This window comes from Kryptolebias marmoratus, linkage group LG1, assembly GCF_001649575.2.
Source record: "Kryptolebias marmoratus isolate JLee-2015 linkage group LG1, ASM164957v2, whole genome shotgun sequence".
NCBI classification, from domain to species: Eukaryota; Metazoa; Chordata; class Actinopteri; order Cyprinodontiformes; family Rivulidae; genus Kryptolebias; species Kryptolebias marmoratus.
Genome location: NC_051430.1, coordinates 18,744,175 through 18,767,189, shown reverse-complemented (window position 1 = coordinate 18,767,189; position 23,015 = coordinate 18,744,175). Strand labels below are relative to the sequence as shown.

Below are 23,015 nucleotides of genomic sequence, written 5' to 3'. Positions count from 1 at the left end.
TTCTGCACAAATAATTCTTGAACTACAAATACATTGTAAATCCATTAAAAAAACACACACAATCTAACAATATAGAGAGCCAATATAGGGGGGAAATCAAGAGACAAATCAAGTTAACAAACTTCAGGAGAGAAAATTTATTACAAGAACAGTTTGATAGCATTTTTAGAATTAAAAAAGTGGAACATTGCAGTATTGCTATTGCATACACACTCAGTACACAAATCCAGCAATCTGTACATCTTTCTGAAGAAAATGGCATCACATCACAAACATTCAGATCTCAACGGTTGAGATTAAAGATGAGTGAGACTTTTATCGAATTTCCAAAGTTTCGCACAACAAGCTATCTCTCAAATCGCTCATCCTTATGAGAAATGAGAAATAAAAGTTTTTTTCCATGCTTTCTCAAAGTCACAGTTCGTGTAAGTGGGCGATCTGAACCACCGGTGAATCAAAACTCAAAATTAAAACAACTAAAAACCAACAACCCTGGCTTTTTTTTGTGACTCCAGCTGACAAATAAATTATTTTGGTTATGAACGTCTTTGAATATTGGAGGGAGCCAAATATGTTGATTTGTCTAAAAAATTTCAAATAAAATTGTTTTTTTTTTATCTGAGAGTTGCTGAGAAAACTGATGGATCTTTAAATAAATTCCTCACATTTTTGGATTCCCCTAAAAACCTTTTCACTTACAGTACTTTGGACACAGATGTCACCTGAGCCAGCTGAGAGCTGATTTCATAAATAAATAAATTAGACCAACATCCCTCCTTTCTTTACTCCAGCTCTGTACATATTTTCATACTGTATATACATACTTGCTTATACTTTCTTTTTAACCAATACATTGAGAGAGTCATGCAAAAACATTTCTTTTTTTCCCCTCCTCTTTTGTTGGTGTGAAACACCAAAACTCCAACTTTTCAACTTTCAAATACAGTCTTTTTCTCAAAGTCTACAGCTGTCAGAAACCTAAAACAGGATCGTTATCTCTGTGCGTGGAGTCTCGTCTGACGGCAACAAGAACATCACAGGACAGCCTTATTATCCAGTTTCAGTATCTATTATTCATGCACTTTTTTCCACACATGCACGGTCAAATTACAATCTTTCTCCACCCATCTAACATCGTTCCAGCGTTATCGGCACTGATCTGCATCGACACGTCAGCCTGAACATGTGCAGTAAAAGGATCAGAGTGGAAAAAAAAAAAAAATTACAGTAAAATGTCTCTTTTAGCCACTAGATGTCACCATTAGATGTGTCATTTCTTGCGTTTACAACAGCTACCAGGGTTCATCTACATCAGATTTAGTGTCCGATCAAAATTTGCAATGTTCCTCATTTTTTGTCAACACTCACACTCAGTCCCTTCAATTTTTAATATAACAAACAGTAAATAATGCGAATGTAGTGTCACCAAAGCAAAAAAAAAACATTCAAAACCTCATCTGTGTCAAATCTTTTAAGGCAAAAGGGAATCGTCAAGGCATTTCCAACACCAATATTGCATAGCTAAGGCATCACAGACGTTAAAACAGCAAATATGTACATTAAAACTGTATATTCCACATCCTGTATTTACAAAACACCCACTTTTCACTGAGCACATCGGCGTGTATTTACACATTCAATCTCTTCAGCGTGTGACTCCTGCTGCTCGTACACGTTTGTAGAAACATTGAACTCCAGAGTGCAGTTTGGTCAGAGAAGGAGCTCCTAACTTCAGTTTCAGTGACAACGACACAAAGTTACACAAACCTCGATGCTCTTTAGACCTTTCATACTTAATTCACTGTGAAATATAAATTAAAACGTTGCCCTGTATTAAAACAATCCTAAAACAAATTAGGCATTAAATAACAAATATCAACAATGACGACACTGGCTGATGGCAAAAAGTTGACAAAGTACAGTAATAATATCGTGCAGCTGTAAAGAAACTGGTTGAATGCTTAATAAGTTCTGAGGAGTGATGGAGCAATTTTTGTCTATTAATATACTGTTTATATGAACAGAGATAATTACACAAGATGACCACTGATGTGGAGAATTATACAGTTATAGTAGCAGTATTTTGACCGTCAAGGTAAACAGAGAGGATATGACAAACTACTGGAGAGAGACAACCTATTTGACTAAAAGTTTAGAGTTTGAGCTGTTTATAAAGATGAAGCTTCGAGTGTTGAGCACTTTACCACAAGAGAGCACATAGTAGCATTTTCTGTCTGAGTCAAATGTGAGAGTGTCAGAACTGTCTTATTAACCATATGATTGGCAAAAACACCCCTTCCCCTTTTCCAATATACATATTAAAATGATACTAAACATAAAATCATACCTTTGGTAATAAATAATTTGGCTTGAGTGCAAAAAAGCAATGTGAACCCCTAGTGTAATTCGAGAAAAAAAAAAGCTAAATTAAAAGGGTGTATTTGACGTCCAATCCCATCTTTTTTTTTTACACAGTAGTCAGAGTTTATGACGATAACCAGCTGCTTCCATCAGTTTTGTGCTACAGTTTCAGTGTCCAGGCTACTCTGTGGAGGGTAGGAGCGGTCCTTGTTGGCTGGGGAGTCTGTGAAGGCCTGCTGCAAGCTCTTGCATGGATGGGAGCACTTAGGAGACAGCGGCGGTGTGCTGCAGGGTGAGAGAGTTTCGCGAGAGTGAATATCTCTGCAGCCGAACGGCGTGGGGATGCGTGACGGGGCGTTTTGTGGCCTGTTGTCAGTGCGAGGCCTGAACCGTGCGAGTTTGTGCTTAGAGGCCGAGCCTACATCGTTTGCATTCTTTTGCCCGTTTTCCCCGTTGGTTATAGGTAAAGATGGCGGGGGGGAGTCGGAGCGGGATTCGCTCAAGCTGAAGCATGTGGAAGAGTTTTCACTCGAGGAATCCTGGAAGGAGCAGTCCGAGGGGGGCAGGGGTACTAGTGATTGACCTTCTGAAGGCAGAAGGTCATCGTTATTTTCCAGGGCGTAAGTTGGGTTTGGAAGGTGATTTGCTAGTGGCACATCTTCAGTCATTGAGTCAAGCTGACTCTGTTGACCTGTGAGCCCACCTGTAGGAGCACAACTTCCAAGTTCTCCATTCATATTCCTACAGTGGGAAGCAGATTGGGAGGGAATGTGATTCATTAGCCTGTCTGTTTCTCTAGACAGAGAAAATGGAAGTTCCTTCTCCTCTGCTGAGCTCAAAATGGCTGGGAGCTTCTTAAGTCCCCCTTCACGCTCACCCCAATGTTCATGAGAGCCTCCAAGATTTTGTCCAGAAAGTATATTTAAAGGATCCTCCTGTGGCAAGTGATGCAGGTTAGTTCTCTTGGATTCCTTGAGGTTAGGGAGAGTTCCAATCTTTGCACCCACATTAAGGGAAGAAGTGGACGAGTTAGAAGAGGAGTAAGGAGAGTCAGAGACATTCGGCTCAGAGAGTGCAGCTGCCTGCAGGGTTTTTCGTCCTGGAGACTTACCAATTACATTTTCTTTAACCTGCTGGGTGTTGGCCAGAAACTCGGCCTCAAAGCTGCGGTACAGGTCCTGTTCCTTCTGAGGATCTAACGGTGGCAGCATCTGGTATCCAAAGCCGAGGCCTTCATCCTTGGGCCCCTGATGCTTTGGTCCAGAGCTGTTTTTAGCTTGACCGCGTCCAGCAGAGCGAGGAGCCTGTGAGATCTGAGGGGAGCGGGTGGCTTGATTATTAGAGTTGCGAGGAGATGGTTGTGATGAGCGACGCCCTCCAGTGGTGACAGGTGGTAGTTGTCTGCCTCTCCCTGTAGATGGTGATCGAGGGGCTTGAGGTCTGGGCGTAGTTACAGTCCTCTTGTTGGGGCTGCTGTTGTTGCTCTGGACTCCTTTAATAGGGGAGTTAGTGCATGAAGACAACTGCCTCTTCATGAGTCCAACACCTCCTCTAGGAGAGCATGGAGGTACCTGTTTAGGCACCAGGTCCTCTCGTCTTTCCGATGGTGGCAGCTGCAGATCTTTAGAGGAGGAAGCGTGTCCACTGATGGCATCACTCGAATAAGTACGGCTGGTTAACATAGTCTGGCTGTGGGAACGAGGAGGATGGAGCCTCTTGAGGACCTGGTTTCCGAGGGAGCGCCCCCTGTCGGTGCGAGACGTAGGCGTTCCATCAGAAGACCGCAGTGGTGAATTTGGTTTGAGCGACGAAGCAAATGATGGACGTTCCTGTGATTTGCTGCGGGCGCGAGGCACTGAAGGTCTCTGGGATGGAGTCTGATTCCCTGCGCCGGCCCTCTCGATCATGTGCTTCCCTTCCTTGCGATTGACAAGCAGTACCACCTCTTCACCAGAGTGCCGTGAAGAACCGCCAAGTGAGCGCTTTCCTCCTCCTCCTCCTCCTCCTCCTCCTCCTCCTCCTCCTCCTCCTCCTTTGGAGGAGGCTGTAGAAGAGTCACTGTCTCCAGAAAGACGTCTTGTCATCTGCATCTTTGTCTCTTTATTCCTGCATTGTAAACAGAAAGCAGTCGTTGAAAACTATATCAAAATTACAAACTGGAAAAGAATAGACCATAACTTTTATATTTTAACTGGCACTCAATCCCCATAGCACTACACAGAAGGAAAAGAGGCAACATGCAGCTAAGAGAATCCCCCCCAAATTATCCTAATTTATAAAACCATGTGGCATTTATTGAGCAATACTGAGGATTTGTGAGTATTTGCAGCCTGTAAACAAACAGTGTTTCTGACCTAAGGCTCAGACGTGTCTTGAAACAAAGAGCAGTGACAGCCAGGAGGATTACAGAGAAGATGAGAGCAAGTGGGGGCAGGATTAAAGGTCTCATAGATTTTCTAGGCTAACACAAAACACGATTCTTTCTCAACGAAACACAACTCTACTGTCACACAGCAACAGGACCATCAGGTTTGACTGCAGCTCATACCTCACATTTCTGGGTGAGCAAATATACATGTGATGAATGATGGTCAATGAGAGGCTTTTATTACTTCTGTGACTGAAGATTTCAAGTCATCACACAAATATATACCCTATACAAACATAATAGCATCAAATTTAGACAATTTCTTAAACAATACTACCTTGTATTTGGCTCTTTTAGGTTTACCAGCAATGTTATGATCAGTGTAACTGCACTTTTAACAAAAAACATCGAAACTCCATACCGAAGTCAATTGAAATTGTACTTAGAGATAGCACAAAGTTCAATCCTTCGTGTTGAATTATGATGCTACACGTGCAGATTTGTTTTTGTTTAAATGACTTTTTCTGCACCTTTAGTTAGACCTCAATAAGACTGGACTCCTGGCTCACCTGTTGACCTGTTTACTTCAGAAATCACCTGAGATGTGAGATTAGTCTTTGCCTATTTAAACCCATGTCAAAATGGGATGTCCTTCATTTAGAGTGTTAATCTGAATAAACAAAGCAAACCATCAGTCTGCTCCCTATTGTGAAACCATGGCACAGTCACTTTCTGACTTACTGGAAAGTGATGTGATGTGTTTCATACTCATTAAGTCAGTCAGCTAACAATGAAAACAAGAAGAAATCTTGGGAACATCCCACACAGTCCCTCTATGGCAGTTATTATGTCGAAAAATGAACAGAAGGGATTCAGATAGGAACAGGTAGGAACAATTGTTAAAAATACAAATCAATCTCCACCTTCTGTCCACTAGGAGGTGCTGTTAGGTGGCTGTGTGAGTTAAATTTATCAAGGCAATGTCACCTGAGATTAGATAAATCTGCTCTGGCCTAATCTGTGGCTCCCTGGTATGCCCCACTTAGTCTATGTGTCTTGTTTGCTTGTCCATCTGTGGGCGCCACAGAGCGAGAAGCAGAAAACGGGGCATGCCCTGTGAGACAACAACAGGTGTAACACTTAACTGCACACCTACCTGAGAGGATTAAAATGGCGTTGCTCTGAGCGGTCTCGCGGGGGCTTCGGTAGCAGCGTACGCGCAGCTCCAGAGTCTACCTCTGAACGGGCGGAGGAGTTCTGAGACTGAACTGATCGTGCGGACGAGGAAGCACTCTGCGGCTCCAGGGAGCGCCTGTCAGGAGTTTTGTAAGGCGCGATGCCCTCATTTCTCCAGTGTGGACCTGGGCTGGTGGAGCGAGAAGACTGGGCGCTGGAGGACTTGCTCTGGGCTCCCTGACCCTGGCCACTAGCTTTGGACTGGTGGTATCGGTGAGCTGTGGAAACAGATTTATAATAAGTGCTTAAGTCAGACTTTAACCAACATTGGCAGACAGGCTGTTCAATCAGCAACAACTGAAGATATTTAGTGGTCAGGATTCCACCACGGCATGTCAAGATCTGAGCAGCTGCTGATAAAATACTGTGGAAAGACAAATCACGTTAAACACATCAGTCAGAGCAGTTTAACAGGTTTAACAAGACCGTTTTGGAACAAAATAAGCCAGTTTTAACAACAGTTTATAATCCTCAGTGTAGCTTCTTGGGGTTAGAAACATATCACCAGGGTAGATTACAGACAGTGGCAGCTGAATACTCATCTTCTGACTCTTCAGAGGGAGTTTAGTTTAGGATGGTTGGTATGACACAACATAGTTATGGACATGTGTCACCGTCCTGCTGATTACTGTGTGCAAATGTTAGAATTTATATAAACTTGTGATAAAAGAAGCTGCAACTCTACACAAAATGTTAAAACAGAGAATCCCACATGTCAAATCCCAAAAGTGATAAAATATATATATATATATATATATATATATATTTTTTTTTTTTTTTTTTTTTTTTTTTTCCCCCAGAAAATATATTCTCTTCTCAACTTCAATACATATAACCTACAAAAAAAGTGCTTTTTGCAGCTTGGTCACTTGCATACACAGATCTTTCTTGATTATCTGAATCCTTTAAAGTCATTCTTTAAGTATTTTCTAAATTTTTGTAGTTTTATTTAATTGTTCAACAATTTTCCAGGCAGACTTTTGTTTTCTAAAGGAGTCTGTCTCACTGAAAAGTTTTTTTTTATAACCTGATCATGTTACTGACTGGTTGACAGCTATCTAATTAGTCGGGAAATGTGTTTCTTGATCTCTTGATATGTTCTATTGCACAACCTATTCCCAACTTTACAAAAATCTCTAGCTGGCATAAAAGTCCATATAAACAAATATATTTTCAAATGAAATCAACAATTCTCAGTTTCAGCAGTTGATCATGTTGGCTTTGTGTTACTTTCAGTTAGAGTGTTTATATGACTTACAAATTATTGCAATCTGTACGTTTGAGACTTCCAGGGACAAGTCTGCAGGCAGGTGGACTGAATGAATGATATGAGTGGCTGTGCATATATAATATAGTGTTGGGATTAAATACTTTAATTACACTCTTGCATTCTTTTCTGCACTTACTTTGTTTTTTGGCAAGAAGTAGTGTGACACAACTTACTTGTGGCCGGGCGTTGCTAAGTTTGTCAAATTAATAAAAAAGGAACAACTTCACACATTCAATCACAATGTTTTAATCTTCATTAATTATTGCTACAAATAAAAAAAACAACAAAACTGTTTTGTTCTGGGCCTAATAGAGAAGAGAACAGGAAGGAATCTCACCAAAAGCAGCACAACGGCATGGATCATGCTTGTCCAAATAGTGCTCCAGTGTGTCCCAGCCCCCTCCAACCCTCACCATCACATGAGTCCGAAGGACCTGAGGGGGAAAAGGAAAAACAAGGCTTCAACAAATAAAGAAAATGCAACACGAGAACAGATGAAAACAGAAATAAACCCAAAAGATACAGAAATTTTAGAACCAGGGTTGACCCTGAATGTGACATAACGTATTGATGCACGTCTTTCTCTGACTCCCCCGCAGTTTCTTCCTCCCACATCCCTCCCACTTGCTGCCATTATGAGGTCCGTTCATTACTGTGCCAACACTTTTCTCTCCTGCCTCTCAGCTGGCGGCACCATGTTTTCACAGAGCAGCAGGATGAATTGGTAATAAGTCGTCCCCTCTGTCCACTCGGCTCCTCAGCAGAGATTTCATTTTTCAGGAGAAGAGGAGTGAGGGGTGGGGGCTTAGGATAGCCATAACAGAGAGGGTTTTCTTAGCCCAAAATTCTAAAAAAAAAAAAAATCACACTCTAGAGCTTCTCTCTTCCCAGGCAGACACTGCCTTCACTGAAGCAGCATAATTTGCTTGATGTGACATCAGCCCCCGCTCCCCTTCTTGTTGTGTAACACAGTCTGTCAGCCACATGTTTTAAAGGCCATACCTACGAATTTGAGGGCATGCAAGGCAATCCATAATGATAAATCTGCGTGGGCTGGCACAGAGTTTGTTTCCACCTAATCGCACACACGTGGCACCGCATCTTATCTTGACCACAGTCCCAAGACAGGAAACCCACGTGCGCCTTTCAGGACCTTTTCCCCAATACAATCCCTGCCAGTTTGCGACAAGTTTTTTTTTTTTTCATCTGCTTTGCTGCCCTTCCCACATCAAATCCGTCAAAACAGCTCATCTGCTTATCTCTATCAGACTAGGGGGTATAAACTGCTTACACGCCACTGCTTTGACCTCCTGCCAGTAACAGGTTTACTGTCTGCATGACGCTGTGTGACCACCACGAGACAGCAGTGAAAAGCAGGATGCACAGAGTTCGTAACGCATCATCTTCTTTTAAACATGACTGCGTGTCAGACTCTGACGAATCAAAACCAAACGCTCCCAACGTCTGACAAGAGAGATTTGCATAAAGGTTGCATACATTTTTTTTTCTTTCCTCTTGAATGTCCTTTGTGATTTTTTTTTGTCATTTCACATTTCTGTAAAGTGCATACTGCAAACCACGTCCAGCCCGACAGTACAACATATAGACAAAAATGAATACTTTTAGCTAATGCTTTTGTTTTTGTTTTTACTGGGGATAATAGAGTGGATGTGATGAGGGTAGCAGCAACTGTGAATACAAATAAATGCCTTATTGGAGTGTGATGGCTCATACACTGCATGTTAAGAATAATTCCTGTTTTGTTATATGAGATAATATAAAGTATGCAAGATAGAAAGCAACAAAAAAATCAATTGTGTTACAGCTCACAGCAATTTCAGATATTAGGTGATCCAAATGTATGTATTCTGCATCACTTCTTCCTCACCCAACAGGTTTACCATTCGTTTCATTATTTATACACAACACACAGCACCAGTTGGGAGGTCCCTGAGGCTGAATAGATGTTTAGGAACCATGTTCCACTTTAGATCTGTGGCTCAGCTGCCAGCTCTTTCAACCACTGAAGGGGTTTCACAGACTCTACCGCTACAGAGACCCAGACCCTGTTTCCATGGCAACAGTGAACAGAGAGAGGTGTTGTCATCCTTGTCGGGGCGTGCTGAAGCAATTTCTTCTTAAATGCTGGTAAATTCAGATATTAAACTCACGGTTCATTTCAGCTGTTGTTCCCCACAGCTAAAAGCCTCCCCTCCCACTGAGGAGAACCCTCCCTCGAAACCAAAAATCCACCCCTGACAACCACCCCCTCTGCTCGCAGAGACCGTTCGACCATTTGTTTTCACGACTTCATCCCAAGGTCCTTGTAACAGCTTTGGTTGCTGAATAGGGTTTTGTTAGGTCTTAAAGCGTGTATCCTCCCATTAGGAGAATAAGAGAAGAGAGTTCGATGCACTTGTAGCTGCTTGAGCAAGTGTATAATCACTGTCATCCCCTGAGATGAATCAGCAAAGGGTGGAAACGGGATGAAGAGAGCCTGTCTGACAAGTCAAAGGCTCTGTGACATGCAAACACACACGCAGAGTCCACACCAAACTTAAATACTGTATGCCGAGTACAGATGCGTGATCCAACGGGCAAACGTGTTTACAGTGAGCAAACACTGGCTGGGCACCTGCTGCCATTTTGGGTGTGCGCTGTATGTGCAAGTGCATGTTTTTGTTCTAGATTTCAGGAGCTAAAATCATAAAAAACAAACCAAAAAAGAACATTTTGGTGCAAAGCAGCTTTGAGTCATGAAATCTAAAAAAATGTTGAAAATGTTACAATTATGAAGAAAATATGCTAGTAAAGATAAGCTGACATGGGTTATTCATGATTCATCTTTACCCTTTAAAGAGAGGAAGAAACAGGTGTGAAAAGGCTGGGTTTTAAGATGTTTACTGTTTCTTGAACATAAGGGATTCAGATGATGAATGACCTTGAGTAATTAAAGTCTTTCAAAGTGGATTGTGCAAAAACAAGAAGGTTCAGTTACACTTCTAACATCGTACAAAAAACCTATCATATTAGGAATGAAAGTGATCACTGCGGGAAAATGTCTGAACTGATAAATGCAACAGTGCAAGAGTGATAATTTGGGTCTGGCACAAGAGGAGTGATAACTCAGACAATTAAAACTCTTTGCAAACCTTAATTAATTGTAGTTTTTGTTGAAAAGTCACGCCTTGCAAAAACAGAACAAACATTCTTGAATCTTAGCTGCTGAGCTTCTAAATTACTGCAAGCAAAAATGCATAATGTATGTGTGTGTGTGTGTGTGTGTGTGTGTGTGTGTGTGTGTCTGATCTGTGTCAAATCTGAAAAACAGGTTTGCTCCAAATAAAAGGAATTAAATGTCTCATGTTTAGGAGCAACTGTGTGTGGTTTCTAAGAAAGGTGACAGAATGGATTTTTCAAAAGAGTGTGTCATGCAGACCAATGTCAGCCCCACACGACTAACACACTACCCAGCACTACTAAAATAAAAGATTTTATGTTTTTCCTCACCTAAAGTTGCTCTGAGAATGATGCTAAACCACTTGTAACACTCCTACCTGGAGGCTTTGAGTTATATTCGGAGCTCTTTGAAACAATTCTCAGAAGCCTTTTGAACAAAATCAGAGAAGCTCATAAGACTGATATTAAAATCAAGTTTCAACGACACAAATGATCGGACGGCTAAGTGGTTTAACCTTCTAACACCTGGCGCCCACGTATGTGGATATCACATTTTGTTTAGCATTCCTTGATTCCCATCAGGTCCCAATCAGCCCAAACAGCAAAGAGAAAATAAAAATGCATGTCATGGATCTTAGGAGGTCTTTAAGAAGCAAATCTTTAGTTCGGCTCTCAGTGGTTCAGGCTGAGTTTCTGCAATGTAACCACAAACAAAACATGAAATATCTAATATTAGAAGATGTCTTCAGTTGTTTTTTAGCAGCTAATGATTCAGGCTTTGTAAAACTATGTCAAAATAAATGTTTTAATAAACCATTACCCTTTTGTTTTCAGATTCAATAGAGAGGGAAAACAATAGTAATCTCATGATGTGCATTTTCAAAACAAGTATCTGAAGAAGTCTAATGTGCAAATGAGTCAGCACTTATAAAACTGCAAACACTACTGAGCTGGGGCACCCGGCTGACGGACAAGAAATAAGAGCTGAGACTGAAATAAAGAACGAAAAATGCAAAATTCTTTCAAAAGGTTCGTTCAGCAGAGTGTGGAAATGATGTTGACTGTTTCCAGATAGATATGCCAGCTCAAAAACACGACCACAATGCATTTTTACTTTCTAAAAACAGCCATATTTTGACAGGTAAGGCTGTGTTTTAAATGTTTCACCACACAGTAAATATCACATCTCCTGGCACAGACCGAGTGGGGCCAACAAAAGAGAAATATATTGATATTCCTGACAGCCAGTGAGTCAGAAAGTGTAATTTAAGTACAGGAAACTAGGACCACCATCCAAATAGTCCATTAAACCGCTGTGTGTTTTAGGCCATCGAGACCAAATCGATCTTTTGTGTCAGCCAGCCTTCCTGCACCATCCTCGGAGGCGAGTATCAGAACAGAATCAGCCCCTGAACTGAGAACGAGTCCAAGTATCCAGCAGGAATCCAGCTGGGACCGAGATAAGGAGAACGCAGGAAATTACTTAAAGCTCTATTTGTGTCTACGTGGAAAAAGGGCCTTCCTGGGAGTGGGCCAGAAAAAGGCAGGGTGTAAACACTGTCATAGAACAGAGAAATCACAACGCAGTTACAGCAGCTTATCGTTCAGCTTAAAGGGGTTCGGTTCAGTCAAGCAGCTGAGTGTTATATCTGTTGCTACATAACCCCTGAAACAACACACGATGCCATATGCAAGCTCCATATGGTTCCCCTCCATTACTGAACGCCTTCTGTGCTATGTGCCAAATATATACAAGCTGAACGTTTGAGGCTTAAAATATTCAGCATTATTTAGAATTGTTTCAACCCATGTTTTAATTTTACTGTCAAGTTTTGGCCACTGTCTTCTTTCTTTTGGTAGGGGAATTTCTGAGATCTGGCAGCATGGCCATCCAGAGCAAGACAAGAGCACGAAAGGACAGGAAACAGTGCTTTTTAACAAGCTAATGTGAGCCTAACGTGGCCTTAGAGTGTGTTTATAAAAGTTTAGAAAAACTGCATAGAAGGTTCTTTCTATTATACATGGATACACCATTAATGTTTTTTTCCCCAAAGCTCCATATGAAATAAGCTGTTAGTACATAATGCCAAAAACATCATGGAAAAAGATAAAGTAATTACATTACATTATTTATTATTTATGTCTTCTCATGTGCTCAGCTATAAATGAGAACAATCTGTGAGATTTGTCGCCATGTTTCAGACGTTGTGATCAAAATAAAATTCTTACTCACATGTATACTGAAAAATAATGCTGACAAAGAAAGCGGCTGAGTTTATTATGCACTTCGGAGCAAAGTCAAGAGAACACAGTAACTAAAACCATTTCACTGCACGTTGTTTCTTTTAAAAAAAAGCTTTCACTTTCATAAAGCACAGGATCAAAACTAACCTCACCTACATTAGGGAAGAAATGTGCAAACACCCTAAAAATGTCTTTACAGAAAAAACTGAGGTGCAGCTCAGTGGCTGGAAAGCAGCGACTTCAAAACTGTTCAAATACTAAAACACCTATCCTGCTTTATAATTTTTAAAAAACTGCTTTCTACAAAACAACACCTGTAGGTTGACCTCCTTTATGACCAAGGTAAATTCACATGGAGACAGACGTCCAGAAATGTTTATAATAGAAGTTGGTATCGAACCTTCTTGGGCCAGTAAACCAAGGTGTGTTCACACTGACAGGAAACTAGGTGCCTTAAAGATTAACCAGGCTGTCAAACTTTGGACAACATGTTCGTGGCTGTTTCAATTTGCTTTGTTGTGATAATGATAAATTCAAATTCGAGCTCAAAACTAACCAACAAGTATTCAGTTAACAGAAGTTAACAGTTTTCAGATCGGAGTGCACTGATTTATTTAAAACACAGTTGTGATGTTTCATAGTCAGAGCTGTGATTCAAATGTTTACATTGACACACGTTTCCACTCAGTTTCAACTGAGCTCTAAATGATGGCAGTGTTTCTGGTGAAGAGGGCCTACCCTGATGAAGATCAGAGCGCTGGAGTCTCCTACTTTGTACTTCCCCTCAGACACTTTAATCATAGGAAACTGAGCTGGACAGGAGCACTGGCCCAGGATCTCACGTACCTGAGGGAGGGAGAGAAAAAAAAAAAAAGAAAACTGATTATTTTAACATTCAGGGCTCATACATGTGATCCAAACAGGAGGGGAACCTGACAGCAAGCGTTCCCTGTTATGAGGAACATGATTTGTCACACCAATCTGTAAGTGTGACTCAAGCACTGCTGGACAACGACACAATGACTGCTTTACAGTGTGAGAAATGAACAGTTATGGCTGGCAGAGAATAGGAGGCCGTCTATGTCATCTTCCTGCCAGATCTTCTCTCCAAGCACCGACTGTTTGACCACAATAAACACCTCCCTCGGTACATTGGCTGTTTAGTTCACCACCACATCTCACAAAAATACATACCTGCACATACAAATGATTGCTCTCGAACTTTCTGAGCACTTGTGCGACATACTTTCTCATGTGACACCATGAACCTAAGGAGTTAAAGATCTCAGAGAGACCAGACTGGTGGTGGCGATGATGATGACATCAGCAGGCCCCCATGTTGCCAGCTGGGTTTTGAGTTGAGAGTCAGAGCCGGCGCCCTCGCTGTGGTCGAGGGGTGCTTATTAGGCAGAGAGCAGTCAGACACAACTGCAGGGTGGAGTCAGATCAGCCTCTATTGCGCGCGGCTGAATTGGACAACTGCGATGTTTGTCTTGGCGTCTCTCTCAGACAAAGGCGTGTGCACACTTGTCCGTGAAGGAGGTGGAGAAAGTGGAGCATTGAAGTGAACGAACACACACAAGGAGTAAAGGGCAACAGGGCTGTGTTTTATTAGCACTGAAGTTATGAGCCTCTAAACTTTAGCTGTTTACACCCCCCTTTCATGCTGTACAGAGGGATATACTTTGTTTTGGAACGCATCGTCTTGTTATTTTCCTAAAATAGCACCCTTCTTTTATCCCATGCTAATTAAAGAGAGAGGGAGAATCAGGGCTAAGCCTCTGCATCTCACCTGCTTCTCTAAAGCCTCTGCTCCCTCCATTTATCTTTCATCTGTTTTGTGGCAAATCAGCCTTTATTTTTAGCCCACGCGCCACCTGACTGGACCAAAATTATATTTATCTTTTTGTGTTTTTGTTTTGCTTCAGCCTTCTCCTTTTTCCTCATCCCAGCTACCCTGTGTTTCATTCAGTCGGTATAGGATGACCAGCCCAGCTTGGAAAAACCCCGACTCGTGAGTTAATGGAAAGATTGCTATAGCAACAGACACAAACACAGACCCGCTCTTCCCTTTTGGAGCCTGCAGTTAGCAGTCTTGCTAAAGTAAAGTTGTCATCCCAGCTGAGAGCATGAGTTATCCTCCAAATTGAAGGTGTACGACTCACACACTAAACAAACAATCAAGTGTTTGCATAAAAACCCGATAATTAGCAGCCCTGACGGCTGAAGTATTCACTCTGAGAACCTTTCAGCGGGAAATGCGTGCACTCTGCTGTGTCAACAAGACCAGATACAGTGGAACCAAAACACAACATCACACAAAGAACGAGGTCGAAGGGGAGGAGTGAGGAAAGGTCACGCAGGAAACATGCGGAAGTGAAGCGGGAATGTTCAGAAAAATCGAAGGATGATTTCCAGACGAGAGACGCTTTCAGCAGGAGCTGCAGATGCTTGAAAAGGAACAAAAGGAACAAACTCATTTTACATCACACCCCAATACTGAGAATCCGCCGTCTCTCCTAAGGAAAGAATGCGGATATATTTTTGCGGCAAAAGAAAGAGAAACTTGGCCATCCCTTTGAATCTGAGCGTCTGCATTTGTTTCCAGCGGGTTTCGCGTATAATAAAAATTCCTTCAAAGATGCCTGAGCTCAGATCACCTCATATCTGCTCTGCATGAGTCAACTATCTCCTCATTCCTTTCCTTCCTGACCTGCAAACATCTGAGGGCCCTTTCATAAAGGAGATTAGCAGACTGAGGGCTGAGGGAACCCTGGGGAAGAACACAGGAAATGGGAGGGGGGGAGAGATAAACTTGTTTAGATTTTACTCTTAATTTTCATTATTGATTCAAGTGTGGACTGAGATTTTACAATGAAAGAGTAATATCATGACAAAGAAAAGCATATCTGATGTCATAGGATGAGAATCCTGTTATTATGTTGCACAGAAACTGAACTTGTGGTTCAGGTTATCAGAGCGGGGTTCAGTGTTTTCTTCCCCAAGAAGCCTCACATCTCTACTTAAGACCACACAGTTCGCTCATCAAACTTTCATCAAACTTGGGTGCACCAGCCTGCTTTAAGTGGCTCATTTTATGAGCTATATACTGTGCAGCACCTCTGACAATAAAAAGGGAACATTGCAGCTCACTTGACAGGAATTCATACAAGGCGTTTCCAGGCTCTGACTTCTGTGCATTCCCTCAATTAAAGAGTTTAGATGTCGTAAAAGCAAATAAAGCCCAACAAATGCTGTAAATGTGAGTTTGTTTGTGTTTTAATGACAGAACAAGCCTCTTCTGTCAGCTTATCTGTATGTCCTGAAGCTTGGAAACTTCTGAAAGGGGGGGGGGGTCCATCAGATAAGCAGACACAAACAGAGGCGAGCCAATGGGCCACATGCTCTGCAGAACACAAGGTTTTTAGTTATTGAACCACCACCCATAAGTAAGTACTCCCAGCTACATCGAGCTCTAAACCTTCATTAAACCCCCACCATGACCGCCAGAATAAACAGTTATGTAAATGACCACGCCACAGCTAAAGGAAGAACAACCTCTGCACTATAAGCCAGCGTGGGGTGTAGGGGGGGTGAATAAATGACATTAATGTTTTTCTAATTACATTGAAGCTGGAGCCTGTGGCAATGAACTGAAACGGAGTTAGCGTGGTGAGGCGGATAACAGGTCTAACCAGCAGCGAGGAGACGGAAAAACAGAGATAGATGAAGACCTCGGGGTCAGGTATGTCAGTAAGCACCCTCACGCGGGGAGGAAAAATATGTTTATGAACACTTTGGAGGCTGCAGTTTTTGGCGAGACCAGAATCTATGCACAAAAGTTTATTTACGCTTCTCTACAATGTGTCAAAAAACATCCTGTGCTGATCTGTGCACATGGGAGGTGAAGGCAGATTTAAAAGGAAATGATGTCTTCTAAATGTCAAACTATTCTTGTACCTGTTATCTACAGAAAAAGCTGCTATTATGTGGTTTCAAACCTTGTGTCGTGTGTCTGATAACGTTCCAAAACGTGATCACACGCTGCAACAAGGAAGCTATTCCCTGTAAATTGAACTCTGCCTTCAGTCAACATGACAAACAGCACACGAGGAGGAGAAGCATTTCGAGAAACTGATGGACATCAAGTGCTCTAAGTGAATAACTATTATTCATCTGCTTCAGTCAAACAGCAGTGTAATCACTCAGTGCAGGAAGTTAAATATCAGGCCGGAGTCTGGCTCCTGTTGCCCATTTATTTTGATGAACCTGAGCAGCTTTCAGCGCTCCGCTCATAGCAGCCGGGGTCGGAGGAATTTACGATCAGTGTCCACCTGAGACCGGCCTGAAGGGGCTCTGGCTAGACGCAGAAAACACCCACTGAATGCGGCTGCTCAGACAGACACTCAGCTGAATGGAAATCATGCAAATGATCAGCTGATAGCATTAAACGCTCCAGTAAAGGGATAAAGTGGGTAATGTGAATATGTCAGATTTCTACACACAAGCTGCTGTTGTGAAAACACCGGGGGGGGGGGGGGGGGGCACGACTGCCACGGCGCAATCACCTTCAAAAGACAAAACAGCAAAAAAGCGGAGCATGTGTTGACTCTGAAGGCCGCCATGCTCACTCAGCAAAGCATTTGAGTGTGGACCAGTGCAGAGCAGGATGACCTACTTTTCCCCTTCAGTCTACTGTAGCCCTGCCTCCCAAAGTCACATCCACTCCAGTCAGGTTTAACAGAGTGTGCAGTGAAGACACTCTAGGCGTGCTGTCTGTTGTCTACGCCTTTCTTTTCTTTCTTTTTTTTTTTGGTTCCCTGAAAGCATGAATTAAACCATAAGGTTAATGGAGCAGAGGATCCTCACGGGCCTCCTACACACATATACAGTACGTCCTCCTTAATCTTTGTTGTGATCTGGAGGTGTCTCCATCCAAAGATCAAGATGTCAGCCAACAGTGGCGCTCTGTTCACGTCCTCTCTTCAGTGACACCAACAAGACATACGGCTCCACTCTTTGCTGTGGAGAGCAGGAGTGGGGGATGGGAGCGACGAGACAAACAAGAGCTGAATGTGAAGACTGGAGTGAGAAAAAAGACACAAACCGATTTAAATGAGTGAGCAGGGAGAAAAAAAAAGATGCTGACTGAAGGAATCCAGCAGCAACGACAGAGCTATTATGATCCAGCTGTGAGCTCAGGTACTTTACTGTACAGATGCCTTTACATGCAGTGAACAATAGGAGACCGTGTTAAGCTTATAAGGTAGATGATCATATGTACCTGCAGCTGACTCAACGCGTCATATGCAGACACAGCTTTGATCAAATCATAACCTCAGTCCCTCGTTCACGACGGCATGGAAATAAAACTGTGAATGCAGGATATGAGTTTTACAGTATATTGCCTGCACACCCACGAAACAGGGAACAAAAGAAACATTTGGACTCATAAGACAGATGACATGAGCCACTTCCTCAACCTTAAGGTGGAAAGGCCCAACCGGTGCAAAATGAGTAAGCAATGGCCGATCGGAGGAAGACACGGAGAGCTGACGTGAGGGTGTGCAACCAGGAAAGTCAACAGCTTATTGTATCCAGCAGGTAGAGGATGTGACACATCAGGAGTTCACTGAGTCACTTCACTCTTACATAAGTGATTAAAGATTAATCAGAACCAGTGCTGTCTTGTGATACAGTTACAGCGATTACTAAACAGACGTTTTTACTTGTTTTGTCTGTGCATGTTCCAACTCATCTTGACTAATGACATGTAAACCACCTCTTTTCACCACCTCTTTTGTCTTAAACTAACCTGACAGTTTGTCAAAGCAAAAAAACAATTTCAAACAAGATTAAGCATGTATATCCAATAATTAAAATGTTTTTTGAACGTCAATGTTCTACTCTTTCCCAGCTATTAAAAAAACACTTATGATCAGCTATTATAAAGTGCTGCTCATATACTTATTGGACTCTTGACATTTTCTGCTCTAAACTGTAGCTGGACTCCTGTAAATAAACATATCTGGTGGCTCACGCACGCTCGTAAACAACGGTCAGCTGTAACAGCCCAGCTAAAGGATGAAAACAAAGTTGCAGCATTTCAGTTTGCACAAACATCTGATATGCATATTCCTGGAGTGAAACCCGTGTAATTTAGAGTGGATATTATCAGAAAAGCAGTTATGTCGCTTCAGAAATGAGCTACAAGCAAGTCATTGACTGTACATTAATCTGCCTTAATGAGGCAATTAAATCACACATAAAAAGGGATGAATTAATTAGGAGACTAAACTGTGACAAACACAGAAAGTTAATACTGATGAAATGATTTCAAGGAAAATTTAGGATTTTGCCCTGACTATTAGTTTGGTAAGACACGTCTCACTACTGCATCTTTGCTTTAAAATTACAAATAGATCACAAAAAGGGGACATAAATTTAACTCTAACCCACATATCCAACCGCTTTAATAGTTGTGCTCTAATTATTTCCACTGTGTCTTGTCCTAATTGCCTCGTGACGATGATGTTTTCAGTACTGGCAGCTACAATGCTATATTCCAACGAGGATGAAGATTTAATTTTTCAGACACATGATGTCTGAGAAAGTCCCCTCCGATATCAGTCAAAGGCTGTTTAATCTGCGCATCTCTGATTCTGACACATGACGCTGGGTGCAGAATGTGTCCGCATGCCGAGGGGATGAATCAGAGAGAGAAGAGAGAAAAGGCGAAGACAAGCATGTGCATCAGAAGCTCTCCTGTGGTCGTTCTGTCCCCAAAAACGCTGCAGGCTGGTCTAATCCTCGTCCCTCAGTCATACGAGTGGGAGCGTGCGGACTCGGATGCTGGGACAGAACAGTGTGCGCATCCTCCTTCTCATGCTCTCCTCCTATTACCGTCTGCAGAAGTCACACAATAAGCCTCCCCTCCTCCCTCTCCCTGTTGCCTCTCAGGTCATTGTTCTCCTCATCAACGTGAAAATACCTTCACCGTGCAAGCAAGGTGCTCTGTCCGCTGCAGCAGCCACCGGCAAAAGGTCAGCCACTTCAGTGCTATAATTAGGAGAGAGGGAATATGACGGAAACAAAATGCAAACTGTGACAGTAGCTGATGATCCCCATCATCTGGAGGGAATTATATTGAATATTCCCAATGAAAGAGACAGCAGATGGCTGTGGCTGTAAGTTCTCAGCACTCCTGCCTGTGAAGGAAAGCAATAATTCAATAATCTTTTTTTTTTTTTGGGGGGGGGGGGGGGTGTCCCACACTTTGACCCCATGAGTGAGCAGGAATTTTGGCAGTCTTGATGCTGAGCTTGCACTCACACCACAGGGGATCTATAAAGCGCTCTTTATATTCATGACTCTGACATGATACTTTTGGAGAGAGGGCTTCATTTTGTCACCACGTGTTTGGGCTTCACTGTGGGAAATATTGGGCCTTCTGTCAGCTGATTCAGCACAAGACAAAACACACTCCTGGCCAAGGCTAAAGGGAGAAAACGTCTTTATCTTGGGGCCTGATGTTTCCAGTGCTTGTCACCACAGTGTAAAAACTAATTTTCATACATTATAATGTACTTATCACGCAATTTGGGGGATCTGTTGCAACTTACCAACTCATCCAAATTCCTCATGTCCAACAGGACCCTCTTCTGGGGCCAGATGTGTGGCTCTGGGTCAGGTTCCTCCTCCTCCTCCTCCACACTCTGACTGCTCTCCTTCCGACCATTGCACCTGCTGGGGGAGATCTGCTCGCCCGGCCGCAGGCTCTCCTGGTCGCGGATCTCCTCCTCGATCTCCTCCTCCAGCTGGATCAGCATGGGGGCCAGCATGCCGAACTTGGAGCCCCGCCGCGCCACCTCGAGCAGGCACAGGACGAAGTTCTTCTCGTTGCACCTCTCCACCAGGTCGTTGGTCTCGAACATGAGGACGTCCTTGATCCACAGCTCCTGGCGGCACCAAGCGATGAAGTTGGACACGTTGTCGCGCGCCAGGAACGAGCCGGCCGCGACGCTGCGCGACTGGAAGACGACGTCTTTGGACGGCACCTTCATGGCGCGCGCCGCCTCGGGCCACTTCAGCTGGAAGTCGTGCGCGGCGCGGTTCACGTTGTTGGCGTGCCGACACAAGGCGCAGCCCGTCTCCAGCGCGTCCATGAAGGTGTCCGCGCTGATGTCCAGGTCGTACAGGGTGTTGAGCCATTCGGCCAGATCTTCCTTCATGGCGTACAGGTACTCCTCGCTGGATTTAAAGGGCCGGATACTCTTGGAGGCGGCGGACTGGATGTTGCTCTGATCAGCCATATTGTCAGATTGTGTAGCAATAAAAGTCTACTCGGTTATTCCCGGATTGTCTCATCGCACAACGGAGCTCCGAGGCCCCATCCGCAAAACACAACGCAGCGGCCGCGTCGGCGCACCCATCGCGCCCATTCCTTGTGTGCGCGCGCGTTTCTTTTTCTTTTCTGTCTTTTTCCTTTTGCGGGGAAATCGAATGGAATCCGGGGCTTCGTGCCGTCAGGAGCACACCGGGATGCGGGCTCGGCCCGTGGCGCGTGGATGCGTGTTCCGGATGTCTGCGGAAAGCCGCTTCCTCTACAGGGCGCATCGCCGCCGGGTCCCGGAGCGAGAGGGATCAGTCCCGGGCTCCGACGCGCGAGCACGAGCGCGAGTCGTTGGTCCGGCCGGGCGACGAGCCGCCGGTTCCCACATGTCAGCGTGACGCTCCGCGGCGGCCGAGCAGCTCAGCGCAGCGCAGCGCAGCTCCTTCCCCTCAGACAGGCTCAGCCCATGATGGCTCAGCCCGCCTCTTCAGCTGAATATGTTGACCTGCTGTGGCTTAAACCAGCAGAGCGACTCGGTGGCACATCCCATTATGGGGGATAAACTCCGGGCTGAGGAGGAGAACTTAACCCCCTGCTCTCCAAATCAGTGTTAGGATTTCAGCTAAGAAGGACGAATATCTGTCTCTCTCCGTGTGAATGTGGAAGGCACTGACAGTCCAAAGTTCTGCCATGTTGGTGGTTATTGGTTTCTAAAGATCTGACACAATAAAATGCAAAGCCCGGGAAGAGCAGGGTGATGATGGACTCAAAAGCCTTAACTAAGTTCAATACAAAGCAGCCAATTCAGGAGCACATGATGTGTGCGCATGATAGATGAGGTTTGTTCTTCATCCCAGGGCAGCAGATAACAGGTCTACTGCTTGTGCAGACAGGACAGAGTTAACATTAGAGTTGATATGTTACAGCAAAGTGACCTAAAAGGACAGGTTTCTTCGCTTAAAGTACAAAAAAAGGAGCAAGACCGCCACCAAAAACAGTCAAGTCAATGGAAGTTGGGAATGGGATGGCATCCTGGTGCAAAATAACTGACTGGTTGAAGCTTTAAAGGTTACTAAGTGTAAAAAACAAGGAATAAAAAATGTTTGAACAATTAGAAATGGAGTCCTGTTTCTGTAAAACAAACAGTATTATTCAAAACTCGACTGTCCTGGGTTAATGGGCCACATACCGGTAGTTGAAACTGATAAATATTAGCTTTAATATGTAAACTTTACTGGACAAAGTTAAAACAGGAGTATATTTAACAGCTGGGCTCCATCACTCTCTTTAACACCATCAGGACTGTTTTTTTTTTTTTAGGAATTATGAAGATCTATAAGAAGCTGTCCAGATGGGAGGTGATGATTAAAAAGGTTTTGGACTTGTAATAAAACAACAAAAAAAGTTTAGCCTCATATTGTTAAATGCAGTATTCCATTTTTAAAAAGACTATTTGGGCAGCAGCATGTTTTGTCTTGTGTTATGGTGGCGTTTCCTGAACACAGCTGGATCTGTCCGAATGCACTGATATCTGTGTGGGGCCAAAGATTCAGCCTAAGGGCTCGATTTTAACCCAAAACACGAGTTTTGGGTTTTAGGCTTGTATGAAGAGCTCTTTGTAAATGCAGAAATAATTTCATGTGACAGAAACCACTTTTGAATCGGTCATCTTTGCCCGATGAAGCTAAGTTGAAGTCTGAAGCTTCTTTTATTGCACTAGCTCAAATATTACAGAAACATTTTGCTGCCCATCATATACATTAATAGTTTGGATTGTTTCTGTCCCATTCACCACCTCAAACATGTCAGTTTACTTTCCGATGAGGTGGGATGTTTGTTTTCTACACAAATCACTCAAAAATGTCATGGTTTGTACATAAATACGGCTGTTCAAGCAACTTAAAATTAGCAAGATTCTTAAACTGCATCTAGAAATGTAAAATTTGGGCATTTTTCTCACTTGTCACGCTCATTTTGACTCTGAGGTCTGTTGTTAAAACTAGAGCAGGCTTTACCAAGAAAAG

The 23,015-nt window shown here is 43.2% G+C and overlaps 1 protein-coding gene across 1 annotated transcript; it reads right to left on the bottom strand.

The window, feature by feature from the left end:
- Nucleotides 1-113: 113 nt before the first annotated feature.
- gas2l1 (growth arrest-specific 2 like 1) lies at nt 114-21,990 on the bottom strand. Its single transcript, XM_025005444.2, has 5 exons — nt 20,282-21,990; nt 13,398-13,505; nt 7,573-7,669; nt 5,886-6,183; nt 114-4,467 (listed from the first exon to the last, which is right to left on the bottom strand). Exons 1-5 carry the CDS (start codon nt 20,969-20,971, stop codon nt 2,511-2,513), a joined length of 3,150 nt encoding a protein of 1,049 aa, XP_024861212.1. The 5' UTR covers nt 20,972-21,990; the 3' UTR covers nt 114-2,510.
- Nucleotides 21,991-23,015: the final 1,025 nt, after the last annotated feature.